This window comes from Fundulus heteroclitus, chromosome 21 (assembly GCF_011125445.2).
Source record: "Fundulus heteroclitus isolate FHET01 chromosome 21, MU-UCD_Fhet_4.1, whole genome shotgun sequence".
Classification (NCBI taxonomy): Eukaryota; Metazoa; Chordata; class Actinopteri; order Cyprinodontiformes; family Fundulidae; genus Fundulus; species Fundulus heteroclitus.
In genome coordinates, this window is record NC_046381.1 from 3,442,108 (window position 1) to 3,459,785 (window position 17,678).

The following is a 17,678-nucleotide window of genomic DNA, read 5'->3' on the forward strand; positions in this document are numbered from 1 at the left end:
TTATTGTTGAAACTGGCAAGGAGAGAGGAACCAATCAGCTCACGTTCCACCACAGTTCTCTACAGGTGATTGGTGGAAGCTGTCGTCCAATCACAATTCGTCTCCAAAGTGGCTTCTTGGTCAGTTTGGATCTTTTTTTCCCCCCCACCTCCTCGAAAAAAATATCAATAACTATCTTCATTTTCCTCCAGAGACCCGATATAGTTTTGTTTGCCACAATATGTCTTGGTCAGGGACCTGCCGGGCTAAGGAAACGGCACTTTCAAAGATAAAACAGCTGAAAGTGTCTTCTATTCAGGCGTCCCAGGGGGAGCTAACCAGCGTTAGCATTTGGGCTAGCATGACAACCAGTGGAAGTGCCATCGTCAGCATGCCTCCTTTCGGTCTCCGTCGCAGTGGGTGAGTTGAAACTCTGCTTTGCGGCGGTTCTGTCCGAGCGTCGTGTGTTTTCGGCTGCGTTTTAACTGCGGACACAGTAGTTTTGGAGTTCAGGGTCAGGGTAAGTGAGCTAAGGCAGCTAGCAGCAGTGTGTCAGCTAACTGCGGTGTCGCTGTCCGTTGTGCAAACACAGCTGTTGCCAATCGTTGTGGGTCTAAACTGTCGCTAATTCCAATGCAATCGACCTCCTGGTGATGCACATCCAACATCCGCGTTTGGTAAGACTAACGTTGGTTCACTTTTTTTTCTTTTTTTTTTTGCTGTTGTCCTCTAATTTAATGTCACTTCTCCGTTCATGGTGTTGTTGTTTTTTTATTCTCATTTTTATTACAGCAAAACTTGTTGCACTGTTGTTAAAGCTGTGCAAATGCTTCTGATCGTGCCTGTATAAAGCTATGCACAGGGCCTGAATAAGATTTTAGAAAATTAATTGTATTCTGACCTATAAAATATATTTGTAATTGAATCTGACGACATGTTACATTTAAATATGTTATATTTTATGTGATGTGTCTCTTATTTTTTCTTAACAGGCCTCCGTTATTGACTTTAGAAGGAAGGATGCTGCTTCCAAACAGATGATGATTACTTGGTCTGCCTTATACACCTGGACCTGCACGTCCCCCATGGGAATCTCGAGCTTCTCCTGCAGGTTATTTCCATTTTTAATCAGACCAGCGTTGTGTGATATGACCAAAAGTGAGCAAAACTCCAAAAGTCAGTGACTGGTGACTTTATTCTCAGCCTGTACACTGTTTTTTTATTTATGTTGCACTCAAGAGCACTGTTTCTTGCACACAGCATGTTTTTCTTTTCTTTTTTATGCTGTATACACATTTCAGTGTCTTCTAACCAGCTATATTAGCTAAATATTTAAGCTAATTAACTGTAATGGAATGCAGAAATGGGGGTTATGTAAGGGGTTTGAAGTAGGGGAGGCTATTCATAGTTTTGTATTGGTTTAATCCGGATCATAACAGGCCACAAGACTCGACTTGCCGTAATTAGGAGATTTAAGAGAATACATTTCCATCTCTGAAAATCCATGAAATGCTCCACTGCCAGGAAAAGTCAACTAATATACAACGGTAATTACATGGGTATTACACTGAGGTAGTTTGCCACAAGTTGCCCTTTTTAGAATGTGAAGCAACTAAGTAAGACTGATCCACCTCGATACACGATCCAGTGTTGGGTCTGGGCACTATTTCAGTTTTATTTTGTCCGCTGTGACATGCTGAAAAGTTTTCACATTTTAACAAGGTGACCAGTCTCCTCCACGGTGATCAAAGAAGAGAAATGCACCAGTCGAGTCGTCTTTCAGATAGAATACAAAGAACGCAAACCAGGGCTGCAACATTTAGTTAAGATTAATGAAGTCGAATACAGAAACTGCTGTTTCAAAACTTTTGGTATTGACTTGTTGTACAAAACGTTTCTTTTTTTAATTACTGCAACGTTCGACAGAAGGTTGTGTGGACATTATTGTCTCTATGGTCTGTGAGCACTGTAGCAAGAACCCCAGCAGCGCCGGGGAGTGGGAACTGATCACCGACCCAACTGCAAACTCCTTCTTCCAATGGCCAGTGAAGGAAAGGTTTGGACACAAATGGCTTTTATTTATTATACAAAACTTGAATGAAAATCATACAAAGCAAAATGTGCAAATTAAGCGTGTAAATCCAAACAGCAACACGCATCGAATGCTGTGACACTATAACAGTTTTAACATAAAACTAGTCACAAACCAAACTTATGAAGTAGTTTAAATAACTTATGGACTCGTTTGTTTCAGGTTACATTCAATTACCAAAAGGATTTAAATCATTCTTCCAATATATTAAATCGAGTTTAGCTGTGACAAATCAACATTTGTTTTTCTTTTTGACCCAAAGTGTTCCAAATAAGACTAAATTAAGTAGAAATTGCACTTTTTTTATATGCAATAGAAATAAAACTCCATGTTTGATCATGGTTATTATTACTGGGGCCAAGCGGATCGCCCTGGCCTACAGCCAGCTCCTGATTTCATCCCAGGAGGCCGGTCCCTTCTTACACAGACAAATTCTCCAAGTTTTCCAAACTGCGATCGTTCACATCAACTTTAAATCTCTACTTATGAAGCCCATTGTTTGGAGTTGCCGCATTCTTCACCACCTCAATTTTCCTGCTGATTAGCTTGAAAATGTAATTGCTCTTGTGAGAACTTAGTACCTTTTCATATGCCTTCAAACCATGTTTCAGTCAGAGTTTTTAACGCGTCTGCTCTCAGATTATAATCAGGATTTGTTTCCCCTGGTTGTTCCCACAGCGCCCTGCCCTGAAGTTCTCCTCCTGCATTTGCACCGTGGTTTTTTTAGCGGACCGGGTCGCTTCTTTAACCAGCACTGGAGTCCGAGGGCACGTTAAATAATACATTATTTGATGAAGTAACATCTTATCTGAGTTCATCTTAAAGAACATGGAATGAGCTTGAATTGGTTTAACTAATTCAGAACATTTGGTATGTGTTTCAACCCATTCACAATGCTAATCCTGAGTTAAACAAAACATTTGAATCAGACTTGCTGAGCAAACGAGCTAGCCTTCAATCTAACAGGGCTGGTGTGAGCGCAGCCTAATAAAGCATTTTTGTTTGTGCCCAAGAGAGACAGGTGAAGAAGAATTAAAGGTACACTTCCAAGGATGGTCTCTTTCATGCTTAAATAGATCGAAGGTAGTCTTCATGCCAAATAAAGCTTGAAAACATACGTTTTTTTTTGACAAATCCATACAGGTTTTAAAGAATCTGTATAATAATTCAGTTCAGGCTTCTTTGGCGTTATATTTGAAATCAGATCTAAGCAAATATTTGTCAACTGTAGGAAAGTATGACAGTGGGAATTTACAGATTTTCAGACTCCAGTACTAATTTACTAACTGGAAAACTGTTGGGCGAGAAGTCGAATACTAAAATAACCTTTAGCTGCTGGCCAGTACCAGAAGTGTCTGAAGACTTGCAACAGAAAACAGGTTACTGAGGGACTTTTTTTTCTGGTTCCAGGTTAATAGCGCTTTCATTCGTACCGGTGCTGCGACAAAAAAAAGAAACTTCTCTGATGCAGAGCCACACGTTTGTTTGTGTAAATCAGTGTTGTCCCTCTGTAGAGATCAGGCTGCTTCCCATTCACATGCAGCATGATAGGCCATGAGGATTTTGGCATTTTACCCTGAAAAATACAAGTTGTGATTCCCTTGAGGTTTGGCAAAAATTTCATCCGGTCACTTGTCTTCCCCAAGATTTTTCTTCATGGTTTTGAATAACTTTTTTTTTTTTTTTAAATCGTTGTGATTTAGGTGGTAACCTTGGTTAAATCAGTGTGACACACTGATCTCCAGGTACATTGTTGGGTCATTTTATAACAGGACTTCACATGAACTTGTTTCCCACTTTTCCCTTTAAAAGCAATTTTTTTTTAGTCAGATTATTTACATGTAGTTCCATATATAAAGCATAACCACTCCACAAATATTGGCCATGCATCAATAGTGATTTGTTTATACTTTTTAAAAAGTGACTGAATATTAAAGCTAATTTTTGTCTTGAAACGCTACGGACAGATGATTTAAGGGATTCCTAAACCTTCTCAAATCTTCACTTTACATTCCTCCTACTAAATATAGAATATGATAAATTACTGAGTATAAATTTTCCACAGTTATTTTTGTGTTCTGTTTCATTTGAATTAAGTCAGTACATTCATTGCTATTGGAGCAGTTGAATCTTGTTGTTGTGAACATGTTTATCGCCACATGGTGGCGACATTTGCTAATCATGTGAGTCACTTGAACTGATAGGTGTCGTCTATTTTCATAATGTAAAAATACTATAACCGAATTAATACTTTATAATGCCAGATTTATTAAGGTTTACGTGTATTTCAACCTACAGTATGTAGGGTTTTAAATTATTATATTCAGTTTTGTGCAATAATACGGCGGGGATTTTGTTATTCGTTAATTTATTTATTTATTTGAATATATTTTTAAATTAAACTCTAGCAGCAACCTGGTACAAAACTGCATAACGTCCCGAGCCCGGAAGCTGGAAGTTCCGAACCCATTCTCGGCATCTAGCCTAGCGTCCTAGCATCCTAGCATCATTCCTCCTCCTCCTCCTCCCCTTCCTTGTTCCCTCGCACCCCAAAGCGTTTCGCGAGCGCGCACGCGTGCGAAGCTGCGTGGGAATGGCTGTTTGTGTGACCAAAGGGGGCTGGGCCGCTTGGAGCGAGCGCTGAGCTGCATGAGTTTGTAATGTCCGCCATGTTGGCCATGGCGTATTGAACCGGGCAGGAACAGCGGAGCGCAGGAGCGAGAGAGACCGACAGACGGCGACTGAGACCCGGGCCTGCCCGGCTCTGTTCGCGCTGCTAACCGGAGCCGAAGCCTGCCCCTCAGAGCGACCCTAAAAGAGACCGCGACGGATTCCTCAATGAGAACTCGAAGCAGACGTGCTGTTACTCCAGGCAGTTCCCAGAGATTTATGCTGCGTCTTTTATTATAAGAAATGAGTAAACTGTCGTTTCGGGCGCGGGCGTTGGATGCTTGTAAGCCCCTGCCCGTCTTCCGCTGCGAGGATTTGCCCGACCTGCACGAATATGCCTCCATCAACCGGGCGGTGCCGCAGATGCCAACGGGGATGGAAAAGGAGGAGGAATCGGTATGTTATTTTAATAAGCGCTCGGCCGCTGCTGTATTTCTTTGACGGTGTTTTTTTTTTTTCGGCGGCACAATGTTACCTGCGCAAGCTGGTGCAAAATGGCCGCCATTGCTGCCGTTTCGTGCGCACGACAGATCTCGACGGGCGTTTTATTTAGCCTAACCCCGCTTACACCGGGAGGCTCGTAACGTCGCCGTGTTGCGGCGTTTTACCGAAAAGCCGTGTTTTAACCGTCCGCCGCGCTGCGAGCGGCGCGCGAATGCACAAAGAAGTCACGTGACTCGTGTCGGCGCCACCATTTTGTTGACTTTCTCTTTGCTAAAGGCGGGCAGAGGCCTCGACTCGGCGTGCGGTTCCGCCGCGCGAACGGCAGGGGGAGACAGCGAGCCCCCGGCTCGGTTTGACAGCCAGGAATTGGTGTGTTGACACTCGCAGCCTGCGCCATGTGTGCTGTGCTGGGCGGATAGCACTCGCAGAAATCTCATCTTTAAAGTTACGGTTGACGTAGAGCTAACGTGCTATCTCCGTGGCAACCACTGTGGGCTGGTATTTATCATTTCTGCTGCTTTTATGCGGGGCATCTTGTTCACCGGGTGCATGGCGCTTCGGTAGGGTGGCTTCAAAGTGTATTTGTTGATTTTTATAAAAGCTTGTTTGCAGAATAAGATTCTGTGTAGATAATGGCGATTGCGACTTGTATTTTTTCTTTTTTTGCACGTTTCACTCAGCTAAATCGGTTTTATTTGAAGTTGCCATGTGTTGATTCATCTCTATGCGTAAAAATGGTGATCTGTTTATTAAATAGATTGTGGTGATGGTTGGATAGTTGTTTCAACTGGATGTTACTTGCTACATATTGTCAGCTGCAAGTAAAGTATTTCTACATATTTTACTAAGCTGTATACCTGTAATAGTTTAGTTTGATAAAGTTTAAACACCTGGATTTACGTTTTTATATTTTAACTGCAGAATGTCCTATAAGAGAAACTTTTTGCGGGTCAGATCATTTGGCTAAACACATTTTCCAAAAAAATAACCCACTGATAACAAGCTCTAAATATGATTAAGAGTTGCTGTAGCAGTGGAAAGTGCAGCCAAACAATATCGTCCCACCTGTGATACAGAAGTTAAAAAAAAAAAAAAATATTGCTTCTAGGGTTGTGTATCAGTATATTCAAATTTAAAAGTAAAAAAAAAAACAAAACTGGACTTTTTTTGGGAATGATCATGACCTGGATGACTGAGAATCTTCACCAGTGTAATGGTATATTCCAGTAATGTTGCAGAATATTGCCATGACTGTTATGACTAGCCTATATTTTCCTGACTTTTTTTTTTATATGTATTTTTTTACGAGTTCTTGCATGTCAGCCACTAAATATACATGGAAATTGAGCGCTTGGAGTTCATCCAACTGGCTAAATGTATCGCTGGCATGATTGATGTGAACGTACTTGGAAGCAATATAACCATCTGTGCATCGTTTGTGTCCGGTAGGGCCATCTACTGTAGGGAGACTAAAACAAGCTGAACATGTTGTTGGCATCAGAAATTTGCAGTCAAATAGCTTTTCAGTTCTTTATTTTATTAATACATTAATGTTGCCCCTGCCCTCCACATTTGCTGCACACTGCTGCTCTGCTGGATGAAAAGAAGCCTTTCTTTACAACACAGACAGACGTGGTTTATTATGTTATTGCATGTTGTGTCTGATGTCTCGGTATCAGAATCATTAACAGGAATTATCTCTGCTGCAATATAAACGTTTGGGTTTTTTGCTTTTAAAGAAAAGTCACATTATCTTTCAGTGTTTGTGGTAATGCCGTCACACTGATGAGGTTTTTAAATACGCTTATTGAAGTGTATCGTATAATCTCGTTCTGTTACTTGGTCTTTCCAAGTATTGAACTTAATTGTATCCTTATTTTCAAGTCAGACGCATATAAGGGCTTTGTTTGTCACATCACATGTCAGTTTTTCTCCAACATTTTGTTTACTGACCAAAAGACAAGTCTGCGTATTTTCAAAAATCTAAATTGGCATCAGTGTTTCTTTTTTTTTTTTTTTTACCTCAAGGCAGCTTAAGATCTAAGTTCTAAACTTGATGTTGGATTGTTTGACCAGACCCAAAAAAAATAATAAGCAGAATTAGTTTTTAGTTTTTTAGCCACAAAATAATCTATATTTATTACATCATCTTAACCACAGTTTTACGTTAAGCTGCTCTGAATCAGTCCAAATGATTAAAGGACCCTTTGCCCACACCTCCACGCAGTCATAAGCCGGATTGGGCAGCGTTGTTCCATGTGTTGTGTAAAAACAGATAAAACTTACTAAGATGAATGTTTTTTATATATAATCACGTGTTCTGAATGTTTGGGGAAAAAACTGTAAAGCTTAGCCTGGAGGGCCTGGAACGTAGACGTCGTGCATCTGTAGGAACTCGGTCATTACATTCTGAGCGGCTGGCAAAGGTTTCCTGCTGTTTACACTCGGCGCTCGGTGGCCTCTCCTCTGGGATGCCGCAGCAGACGGAAACACCAGGAAAACACTGACACAGTGCCGAGTCAGCAGGAACCCCGTCTCACCCCCGCGCTGGCCCTCTCCCACCTACTGTACACATCCACGCGGTGTGGTTACGTAACGGTGTGACAGAGGAGATAAAGAGGACAGTTTTACTACAAGGCATGGCTCGGCTCCCTGACCCACATCCTCCCCAGCAGCAGCGCCGCTTCTATTCTCAGACAGATAAATGACCACATGTGAGCCTCTATTTAGACCATTTAGGAACTATATTAACTGACTAAAAGGGTAAGCCATTAAGGGAAGAGTATGCTGCACTTAGGACTGGTTGGATCAGGGTTGTAGGTCCGACTTCATGAAATATTTAAATGCCCCATCCTGGTTTTTCTTTGCTTCTGTTGTGCTTTATCTGCATTTTATTTATTATAGTGGTTGATTTAGTTCACTAAAGTAAGTTTTAAGCCTAGTCTTAAAAGTAGACAGGGTGTCTGCCTCACGGACCAAAACTGGGAGTTGGTTCCACAGGAGAGGAGCCTGATAGCTAAAGGATCTGCCTCCCATTCTACTTTTAGAGACTCTAGGAACCACCAGCAGACCTGCAGTCTGAGAGCGAAGTGCTCTGTTAGGAACATACGGGGTAATTAGAGCTCTGATATATGATGGAGCTTGATTATTAAGGGCTTTATACGTTAGAAGAAGAATTTTAAATTCTATTCTTGATTTAACAGGAAGCCAATGAAGGGAAGCTAAAATTGGAGAAATATGATCCCTCTTGTTGATTTTCATCAGAACTCTTGCTGCAGCATTTTGGATCAGCTGAAGGCTTTGAACTGCATTTTGTGGACTTCCTGATAGTAAAGAATTACAATAGTCCAGCCTTGAAGTAACAAATGAATGAACTGGTTTTTCAGCATCACTCCTTATTAACGTCTTTATGTCCGTCTATTCAGCCTCACATCTAGCTCTTCATCCCTCCGTCAAACCCGCTGCTCCTTCCTGCCATCCATCCATCCATCCATCATCGGTCTATCTGTACATTATTTAACACCCGTCCATTTATTCCTCTGTCCCAGCACCCGTCCATTAGTCTATCAGTTTATCCCTCATCTGTCCCGCCATCATTCAAACATCATCAACTCATCCTTCTGTCTTTTATAGTTTTAGACTTTTATCCATTTACACTTAAAAGTGGGTTTAAAACGAGAGAACCCTGAGTCTGGAAACGCGTGGGAACCCCCGTTCGTCATCCTGGGATCTAATCGAGTTCCAGGCTGGGTCATCGGTGCCGTCAGTAATTCCTCGATGCGGTCAGGCACCACCGTTAATACTTGTTGTGCGAAGCCCCACAAATGTTTGTCTCAGTGGTTCTAGAGCAGCAGAATAGCCGTGCTTCAGTGGTTCTACGTTTCTGTGATAGACCAGAGAGAAGTTTAGCTACCGCCTGCTGGGTTCTGGCATCTGGTACCAGTCGGGTTTGGGCTTGTGTTGAATCGGTACCGTGCTGCAGGAAGCAAGATACCTTCTTCTAAACCATCAACAGGGGGAATTGCTGATGGATTAATATTCCAGGTTTCTGCGTTGATTCACTGACGACTCCTCGCCCTCCTCTGGTGGGCGTGAGCTGGAAACACATTTCTGCTGCTGCTTCTTCTTCTGTACCCTTTAACTCGTCTATCTTCCTTGGATGTAGTTACTACCAGCAACGTTTCATGTTGGGAAATTGGTCATTTTTCCAGCCTATCTGCGTCTATGTGCAGAGAAAACTAAAGTACCAGGCTGTTTCACCTCCTGCTGGGAAAACTTTGATTAGAAAGATTACAACGATCAACAGTTCTTTAAATGTTCGGTTAGCTTTGGGGCTGGGCGGTAAATCAGTTTAATCGATTGATTCAAATTTACAATTTTTAAAGATTAAACTTTTGGAAAATCAGGATTTTATTTTGCTAATGCACCCAGCAGCGTGCAATGGTGAGTATATGTTTAGGGAAATATACGGGAAACATGAAACTTTTTTTTTTTACTATAAGACGACATACTATTTACTTTTTATTTTAGTTAGAAGTTCCACATGTGAAGTGAAGCCTGTTCTTCGCTCGTTGTGTAATACCACATATTTTCATTGTTTACCACGGCAGGGCCGCCATCTTGTTTTCCAATCATGTTTCACAGCTTGGATTTAGTTGCGTTTGAATTCAGGTCAACTCCCAGACGAAATGCTTGACATAAAAGCCAGTTTTTAAAATAATTTATTTTTGTGTAACTAAAAGGAGGGGGGAAAATTGATTAATCGAATTTGGTATAGTAAAATCTGAGCCATAGTGGTTAATATGGACATCTGAGAAGAGACTATTGATACTCGTCAGTATTTATTTGTTCTGGAGGAACGAAAGCATCCATTGGACTTTTTCCATCTCCTTCGTAGAAAGAAGAAAAATGATCCTAGTTGTTTTTAGTTCTTCTAACTGGGCTGCTTGTTTTTCAGGCCTGTGTTGTGAAAACATTCGGCCCGGCTCTAACCTGCAGAGCTGCAAACGTTTCCTCTAAGGCTGGAAACTAACAATGTGTCCCAGTCGGTTCTGGACTGTACCTTCACGTTTAACGGTAACATGTAGAGCTGCACGCGTCACAATATCAACAAGTGCAACATCACAGTGGATAAGGAGAGCCTGGCAGGTTATGTTGAAGTGCTATGGTTGCAGGTTCTGTAAACCAGCGACAGTTTGGGCCTGTTGGACGGACTCATGGCCCCCGATGGCGCCGCCTGACCAGACTTCAGCGGCAGCGTCGTGCCGATGGGCCGTCTGTGTTCCTGCTTCTGTAGACGGTCTGAAATAAGATCAGGCTGGTCTGTTTGCTGGGACTAAAGGCCAGCGTGACTGAAGCACGGCGCTGGGCGATGCTGTTGCAGAGTTGGGGGCGTGTCTTCATTTACTTATAAGATGGATGGTTGCATAATAACGGAGAACAATCCGTTTAATCGTCTGTTGGTGGTTCTTTTAAAAGCCGTGCAGGTAGGAGCCGTGACCCGGGGATGTAAATGTAAACCTTGAAGCTTTGCAGCAGGAGCTTCTAAAACATCCCGCCTCAGTCCACACACACACACACACACACACACACACGCAGCGTTCACTAAAGGCCCTAATCTACAGCTGGCAGAGGAAATCCCCGGGCTGGGAAGCGTGGCGGTGAGGATCAAAGCTGGGAAAGAGCAGGATGTGTGTGAGGTCAGAGGAAGGTTGGGCCGAGCAGTTCTCTCTGCAGAAACCCAAAACAACGGGCCGGTTTCTGTTTAAATGAGCCGTTCACGCCTCAACCCGCAGCGTTCAGGTCCACGTTGACCTGTGAGGTCAGCAGAAACGTCGTTTAGAAAGTCTGTTGTCCTTCGGGTTTTCTGACCCTGTTTGGTAAATATGTCGGCGTGTTTCTCAAACCGCTGGGAGAATATGTCACTGCTTCGCATGTGTGAGCCTGCCAGATGTTTGTTTCTAGTGATTTTACTGATCCAGAGCCGAGTCACAATGGTTATTTTAGTGCAGTAGGCAGTAAAATGAATCACCTGTGCTGATAAAAAGCTCGCTGGACAGAGAGTGACATGAAAACCATCCAGGCTCATCAGACCAGGCAGCATTACTCCAGTCTGTAAGGTCACAGTTTCCTCTTCCTGGCCCCTACGCTCCTGGAACCACTGTTGTCAGAGCCGTCTGATGCGTGACAGTAAACCCGTCTGACAGTAAACCTCCGTCATGAACAAGCCGCTGCTCAGTCGATGGGTTTTCAGACCGTTTTCTCTGAAAACTGCCGTAAAATGCCTCACGCCATGTTTAAAGCCCCGTCCTGACGCTCTTCAGGAAACCGTCTCCACCTCAACCAGGTGCATGAAGGTCCTGCCGTGTGATTGGCTGATTTCTCTGTGACCTTAGAGGGGTCAGCGAGGGTGTGTTGATGCCAGAAAATTCATCTTAACCGATATCTTTATTAAAACCTTCAGCAATAATGTCAGTTTTCTAACCCAGAGCCACACATGGTTGGCATGTTTCCATTATTTTACTCCTGAAGCTGACGTGAACCGTCGTCATGAAACGGGCCGTAAATTATCATCTCAGATCAAAACTTAGTATTTACTGATTCTCCTTAAACCTGATTTTCTCGATGACGCCCAAACCAGCCGTTGGAGCCGCTTCGTAGGCGATGGGAAACCACTGCGGCTTTAAAGTGGTACCTTAGCTTACCGCCGAGCTACATCTCAGAACCAGAGCTGTGAACGGCGGGTAAAGGGAGTAGGAGCTCCGTGCGAAGACGCGTCGGCGCAGGACGGGCCTGAAGAGTCGGCCGTCTGCTGCACGGAGCTCACTAAAGGCTGCATGTGCTTCTGACTTTCCCTTTAATTAAATTATTAGATGATCCACGTATGGAAGTAAAACCAAACTCTGGTCGCTGTGCTGGTCTGTAAAACCTCCATGTTTCTAACGCCTCCTCCTCCTCCATCTCTTCCAGGAGCACCACCTCCAGCGAGCCATCTCGGCGCAGCAGGTCTACGGGGAGAAGCGGGACAGCATGGTCATCCCGGTCCCCGAGGCGGAGCACAACATCCCGCACTACGAGCTGCTCTACCCCGGGGACTTCAAAATGCCAAAGCAGCTTATTCACATACAGCGTGAGTAGCGGGCGGGCCCCGCCCCTCAGTCCACGCCCCTCAGTCCACGCCCCTCTGTCCACGCCGCTCGTTTGTTCATAGCTTCTCCTGCTGCATGAGGAGCGATATAGAGTTATTATTGGGGGGCTTTATTCTGGGTCCTGTTCTTCATACATCTGTCCATCACTCAGCCGGTCCCGTCGGTCCTCGTCCGTCCAGATGTTGTCCACTGGTCCTTCACCCATGTGTCCCTCCCCTGCCTGGCCCTCTGTCCATCAGTCTGTCCCTCATCAGTTCATCTCTACTTTCTGCTTAAATATTCCACGTCCTCTCTTCCATCCATCAATCTATGTACCTGTTCTCTGTTTGTGCATCTTTTCCCTTTCTGTCCGTCCATTTCACTCCTCCGTCTGTCTCTTGTCCATCCGTCTGTCCCTCAAGCTGCTTCCATCTTTCAATTCAATTCAATTCAATTTTATTTATATAGCGCCAAATCATGAAACATTTCATCTCAAGGCACTTTACAAAGTCAAGTTCAATCATATTATACAGATTGGGTCAGATTATACAGATTGGTCAAAAATGTCCTATATAAGGAAACCAGTTGATTGCATCAAAGTCCCGACAAGCAGCATTCACTCCTGGGGAACCGTAGAGCCACAGGAAGAGTCATCTGCATTGTACATGGCTTTGCTGCAATCCCTCATACTGAGCAAGCATGAAGCGACAGTGGGAAGAAAAACCACCCATTAACGGGAAAAAAAAACCTCCGGCAGAACCGGGCTCAGTATGAACGGTCATCTGCCTCGACCGACTGGGGTTACAGAAGACAGAACAGAGACACAACAAGAGAGACAAAAAAGCACAGAAGCACACATTGATCTAGTAATCTGTTCTACATTAGATGGTAGTAGCGGGTGAGCAGTCTTCTCTGGATGATGTCACAGTTAACAGAACGCCAGACCAGGTGTACCTACTATGAAGAGAAAAGAGAGAGAACAGAAAGTTAAAGCAGAAATGACAACACATAATGCATAATTGAAGAACAGTAGAACTCAATATAGTGAGAAAATTAGATCCTGATATACTCCAGTAACCTAAGCCTATAGCAGTAAAACTATAAAGGTAGCTGAGAGTAACATGAGTCACTAGTTATAATTTTTGTCAAAAAGAAAAGTTTTAAGCCTAGTCTTAAAAGTAGACAGGGTGTCTGCCTCACGGACCAAAACTGGGAGTTGGTTCCACAGGAGAGGAGCCTGATAGCTAAAGGATCTGCCTCCCATTCTACTTTTAGAGACTCTAGGAACCACCAGCAGACCTGCGGTCTGAGAGCGAAGTGCTCTGTTAGGAACATACGGGGTAATCAGAGCTCTGATATATGATGGAGCTTGATTATTAAGGGCTTTATACGTTAGAAGAAGAATTTTAAATTCTATTCTTGATTTAACAGGAAGCCAATGAAGGGAAGCTAAAATTGGAGAAATATGATCCCTCTTGTTGATTTTCATCAGAACTCTTGCTGCAGCATTTTGGATCAGCTGAAGGCTTTGAACTGCATTTTGTGGACTTCCTGATAGTAAAGAATTACAATAGTCCAGCCTTGAAGTAACAAATGCATGGACCAGTTTTTCAGCATCACTCCTGGACAGAATGTTTCTAATTTTGGCGATATTCCGGAGGTGAAAAAAGGAAACTCTGGAAACCTGTTTAATATGGGATTTAAATGACATGTCTTGGTCAAAAATAACACCAAGATTTTTTACTTTATTACCAGAGCCCAGATTAATGCCACCCAGATTAAGTGATTGGTTAAGAAGTTTATTTTTTGAGGACTCTGGCCCAAAGATTAAAACTTCGGTCTTGTCAGAATTTAGATGCAGGAAATTTAAAGTCATCCAGCTTTTGATGTCATCAAGACATGACTGCAGTCGAAGTAATTGATTGGATTCATCAGGATTTATAGATAAATATAGCTGAGTATCATCAGCATAACAGTGGAAATTAATCCCATGCTGTCTGATAATTTTGCCTATCGGAAGCATATATATAGTAAAGAGAATTGGTCCAAGGACTGAACCCTGTGGTACTCCACAGGTGACCCTAGAGTTTGAGGAAGATTTATTATTAACATGAACAAATTGGAATCTGTCTGACAGATAAGATTTAAACCAGCCTAATGCTTTCCCCTTAATCCCTACAGTATGTTCAAGTCTTTGTAGGAGAATATTGTGATCAACTGTATCAAACGCAGCACTGAGATCTAACAGGACAAGTATAGACACAAGTCCATTATCTGAGGCCATGAGAATATCATTAGTGACCTTCACCAGAGCTGTTTCAGTGCTATGATGAGCTCTGAAGCCTGACTGAAACTCCTCAAGTAGGTCATTACTTTGTAAATGTTCACAAAGTTGATTAGCAACTACTTTCTCAAGAATTTTAGATAAGAAAAGAAGATTAGATATAGGTCTGTAATTTACTAACTCATCTTGATCAAGAGAAGGTTTCTTAAGTAAAGGTTTAATAACAGCTACTTTCAAAACCTGTGGTACATATCCATTTACTAAGGATAGATTAATCATGTCTAAAATAGTGCCACTGATCAAAGGGAATATGTCCTTAAACAACTTGGTTGGGATTGGGTCTAACATACAGGTAGAAGGTTTAGATGAAACTAAAATTTTAGATAGCTCAGAAAGCTCTACTGCTTCTAAACAGTTCAAACACTGCACAGATTCTAAAGATTCCTCCAATGCTGCCTCACTTACTGAGGACGAGGTAATCATGTTTGGGAGGATGCCAATTATTTTATTTTTAATGGCATCAATTTTATTTATGAAGAATCCCATAAAATCATTACTACTAAGAGCTAAGGGAATGGATGGATCAACAGAGCTGTGGCTCTGGGTAAGTTTGGCAACTGTACTAAAGAGAAATCTAGGATTATTTTTATTCTCTTCAATTAATGATGAAAAATATGCTGCTCTAACTCTGCGGAGGGTCTTGTTATACAACAATAGTCTGTCCCTCCAGATTAAGTAGGATTCCTCTTGGTGTGTAGAGCGCCATTTTCTCTCCAATTTCCTAACATTGTGCTTCAAGGAACGCAGCTCTGAATTAAACCAAGGAGCCAGCTTCCTGTGAATAATCACCTTCTTTTTCAAGGGAGCTACATTGTCTAATGCAGAACGCAATGAGGAAGTCACATTGTTAGCAAAGGTATCGATTTGTGAATGGGAAGAAACAGCAATGCTGCCATCTACAGGGCATTTCTGCAATACTGAGGATATTAAAAAGGGGACAGACTCTTTAAGTTTTGATACAGCATTATCCGATAAAAATCTACTATAATGGAACCCTCTTTTGGGGGTGGAGAATTCAGTTAGATTAAACTCAAATGTTATTAAAAAATGATCAGACAGGACAGGGTTGTGAGAGAATACTGTTAATTCTTCACAATCAATGCCATATGTCAGAACAAGGTCTAAAGTATGGAGCCGAGAGTGCGTCGGTTCATGCACATTTTGAGCAAAACCAATTGAATCTAGGATAGTTTTAAAGGCTACACTAAGGTTATCACATTCAGTGTCAACATGGATGTTAAAATCACCCACTATAATAACCTTATCAGTATTTAACACCAAATCAGATAAGAAATCTGACAACTCATCCAAAAACTGAGTGTAAGGGCCTGGTGGACGATACAAAACAACAAACAGAAGAGGTTTTATTGCTTTGCAGTTTGGATGAGGGAAACTGAGGGTTAAATGTTCAAAAGAACTGTAATTATTAGTTGGCCTGGGACTAATTAATAAATCAGACTGAAAGATAGTTGCCACTCCTCCTCCTCTTCCCACAGATCTGGGAATGTGGAAATTTGAATAACTGGAGGGGGTTGACTCATTTATACTAACGTAGTCCTCTTGTAGCCAGGTTTCTGTGAGACAAAACAAATCAATCTGATTATCAGAAATCAATTCATTAACTAACAAAGTCTTTGGAGGGAGAGACCTTATATTTAATAGACCACATTTTATTATTTTATTTTTAGGTTCAAGGTGAACCATATTGATTTTTATTAGGTTTTTATGATTTGTTCCTTTTAGATCAGTTTTTGATCTGTTAAGTTTTGGCCGTGGGAAAGACACCGTCTCAATAGGATAATGGGTGGGTAACAGTACAGAAGCTGCAGAGAGGTGTGTTAAACTACGGCTCTGCTTCCTGGTCTGGACCCTGGGTTGTCAGCATTTAGGAGAACTAATAAATCCGGCCAGATTCCTAGAAAGAAGAGCAGCACCCTCCAAAGTAGGATGGATGCCGTCTCTCCGGATCAGACCAGGTTTTCCCCAGAAAGTTCTCCAGTTATCAATGTAGCCCACGTCGTTTTCTGGACACCACCTAGACAACCAGCGGTTGAATGATGACATGCGGCTAAACATGTCATCACTGGTCAGATCAGGCAGGGGACCAGAGAAAATTACAGAGTCCGACATTGTTTTAGCAAACTCACAAACCGAAGCAACACCAACTTTGGTGACCTCTGATCGGCGTGACCGGGTGTCATTACCGCCAGCGTGAATAACAATTTTGCGGTATTTACGCTTATCCTTAGCCAGTAGTTTTAGGTAGGATTCTATGTCGCCTGTTCTGGCCCCTGGTAGGCATTTAACTATGGTCCCTGGTTTCTTTAGTGCCACATTTCTTATTATGGAGCTGCCAATAATTAAGGTCGGCTCCTCGGCGAGATTGTCGCTCAGAGGGGAAAATTTATTAGAAACGCAGACGGGTTGGTGGTGATCTGGGGTCTGTAATCTAGAGCTATGCTTCCTACGAACTGTCACCCAGCCAGCCTGGTTACCAGGCTGCTCGGGTGCTACTGCTTTAGGTTCGCTACGTGAAGTTACTCTATGCGGCTCCGCGCTAGCAAAAGAGCGGCTATCAGCTGGTTTTTCAACAGCACGGAGCCGGGTCTCCAATTCTGACACCCTCGCCTCCAAAGCTACAAAAACACTACATTTATTACATGTACCATCATCACTAAAGGAGGCAGAGGAATAACTGAACATCTGACACAGAGAGCAGCAGATAGGAGACTTAGTCAGAGCCGGAGAAGCCATTATGAGGCTAAGGCTTGGCTAGCGCTAGGCTAGCGCTAGGCTAAAGCTAGGCTAGCGCCCTATTATCACGCCAAAGAACAAACCGTGTGAAACACGAGGAGTTCCCAAACGTGATGAGCAGCCACAGACAATGTTTTAAAAGTGCTTATGTTTGGAAACAGATGTTACAGCAAAGAGGTTTAAAGATAAAAAGCGAGAGAGCCTGGAGCAAAGCTCCGTCGTTCACACAGCAACAACAGGAAGTGACGCAATACGCCTTACCGCAAAC

At 42.7% G+C, this 17,678-nt stretch overlaps 1 protein-coding gene across 1 annotated transcript; it reads left to right on the forward strand.

Moving 5' to 3' along the window:
- Positions 1-4,609: 4,609 nt before the first annotated feature.
- Positions 4,610-12,337, forward strand: LOC118556727 (enhancer of polycomb homolog 1-like). Its single transcript, XM_036124792.1, has 2 exons — positions 4,610-5,137; positions 12,155-12,337. Exons 1-2 carry the CDS (start codon positions 4,985-4,987, stop codon positions 12,320-12,322), a joined length of 321 nt encoding a protein of 106 aa, XP_035980685.1. The 5' UTR covers positions 4,610-4,984; the 3' UTR covers positions 12,323-12,337.
- Positions 12,338-17,678: the final 5,341 nt, after the last annotated feature.

What these genes read in the sequence shown, in the direction of transcription:
- LOC118556727 (XM_036124792.1), top strand. Translation starts at nt 4,985, where the DNA reads ATGAGTAAACTGTCGTTTCGGGCGCGGGCGTTGGATGCTTGTAAGCCC. An exon ending in TGGAAAAGGAGGAGGAATCG is followed by an intron (nt 5,138 to 12,154) that starts GTATGTTATTTT and finishes CATCTCTTCCAG; the next exon opens with GAGCACCACCTCCAGCGAGC.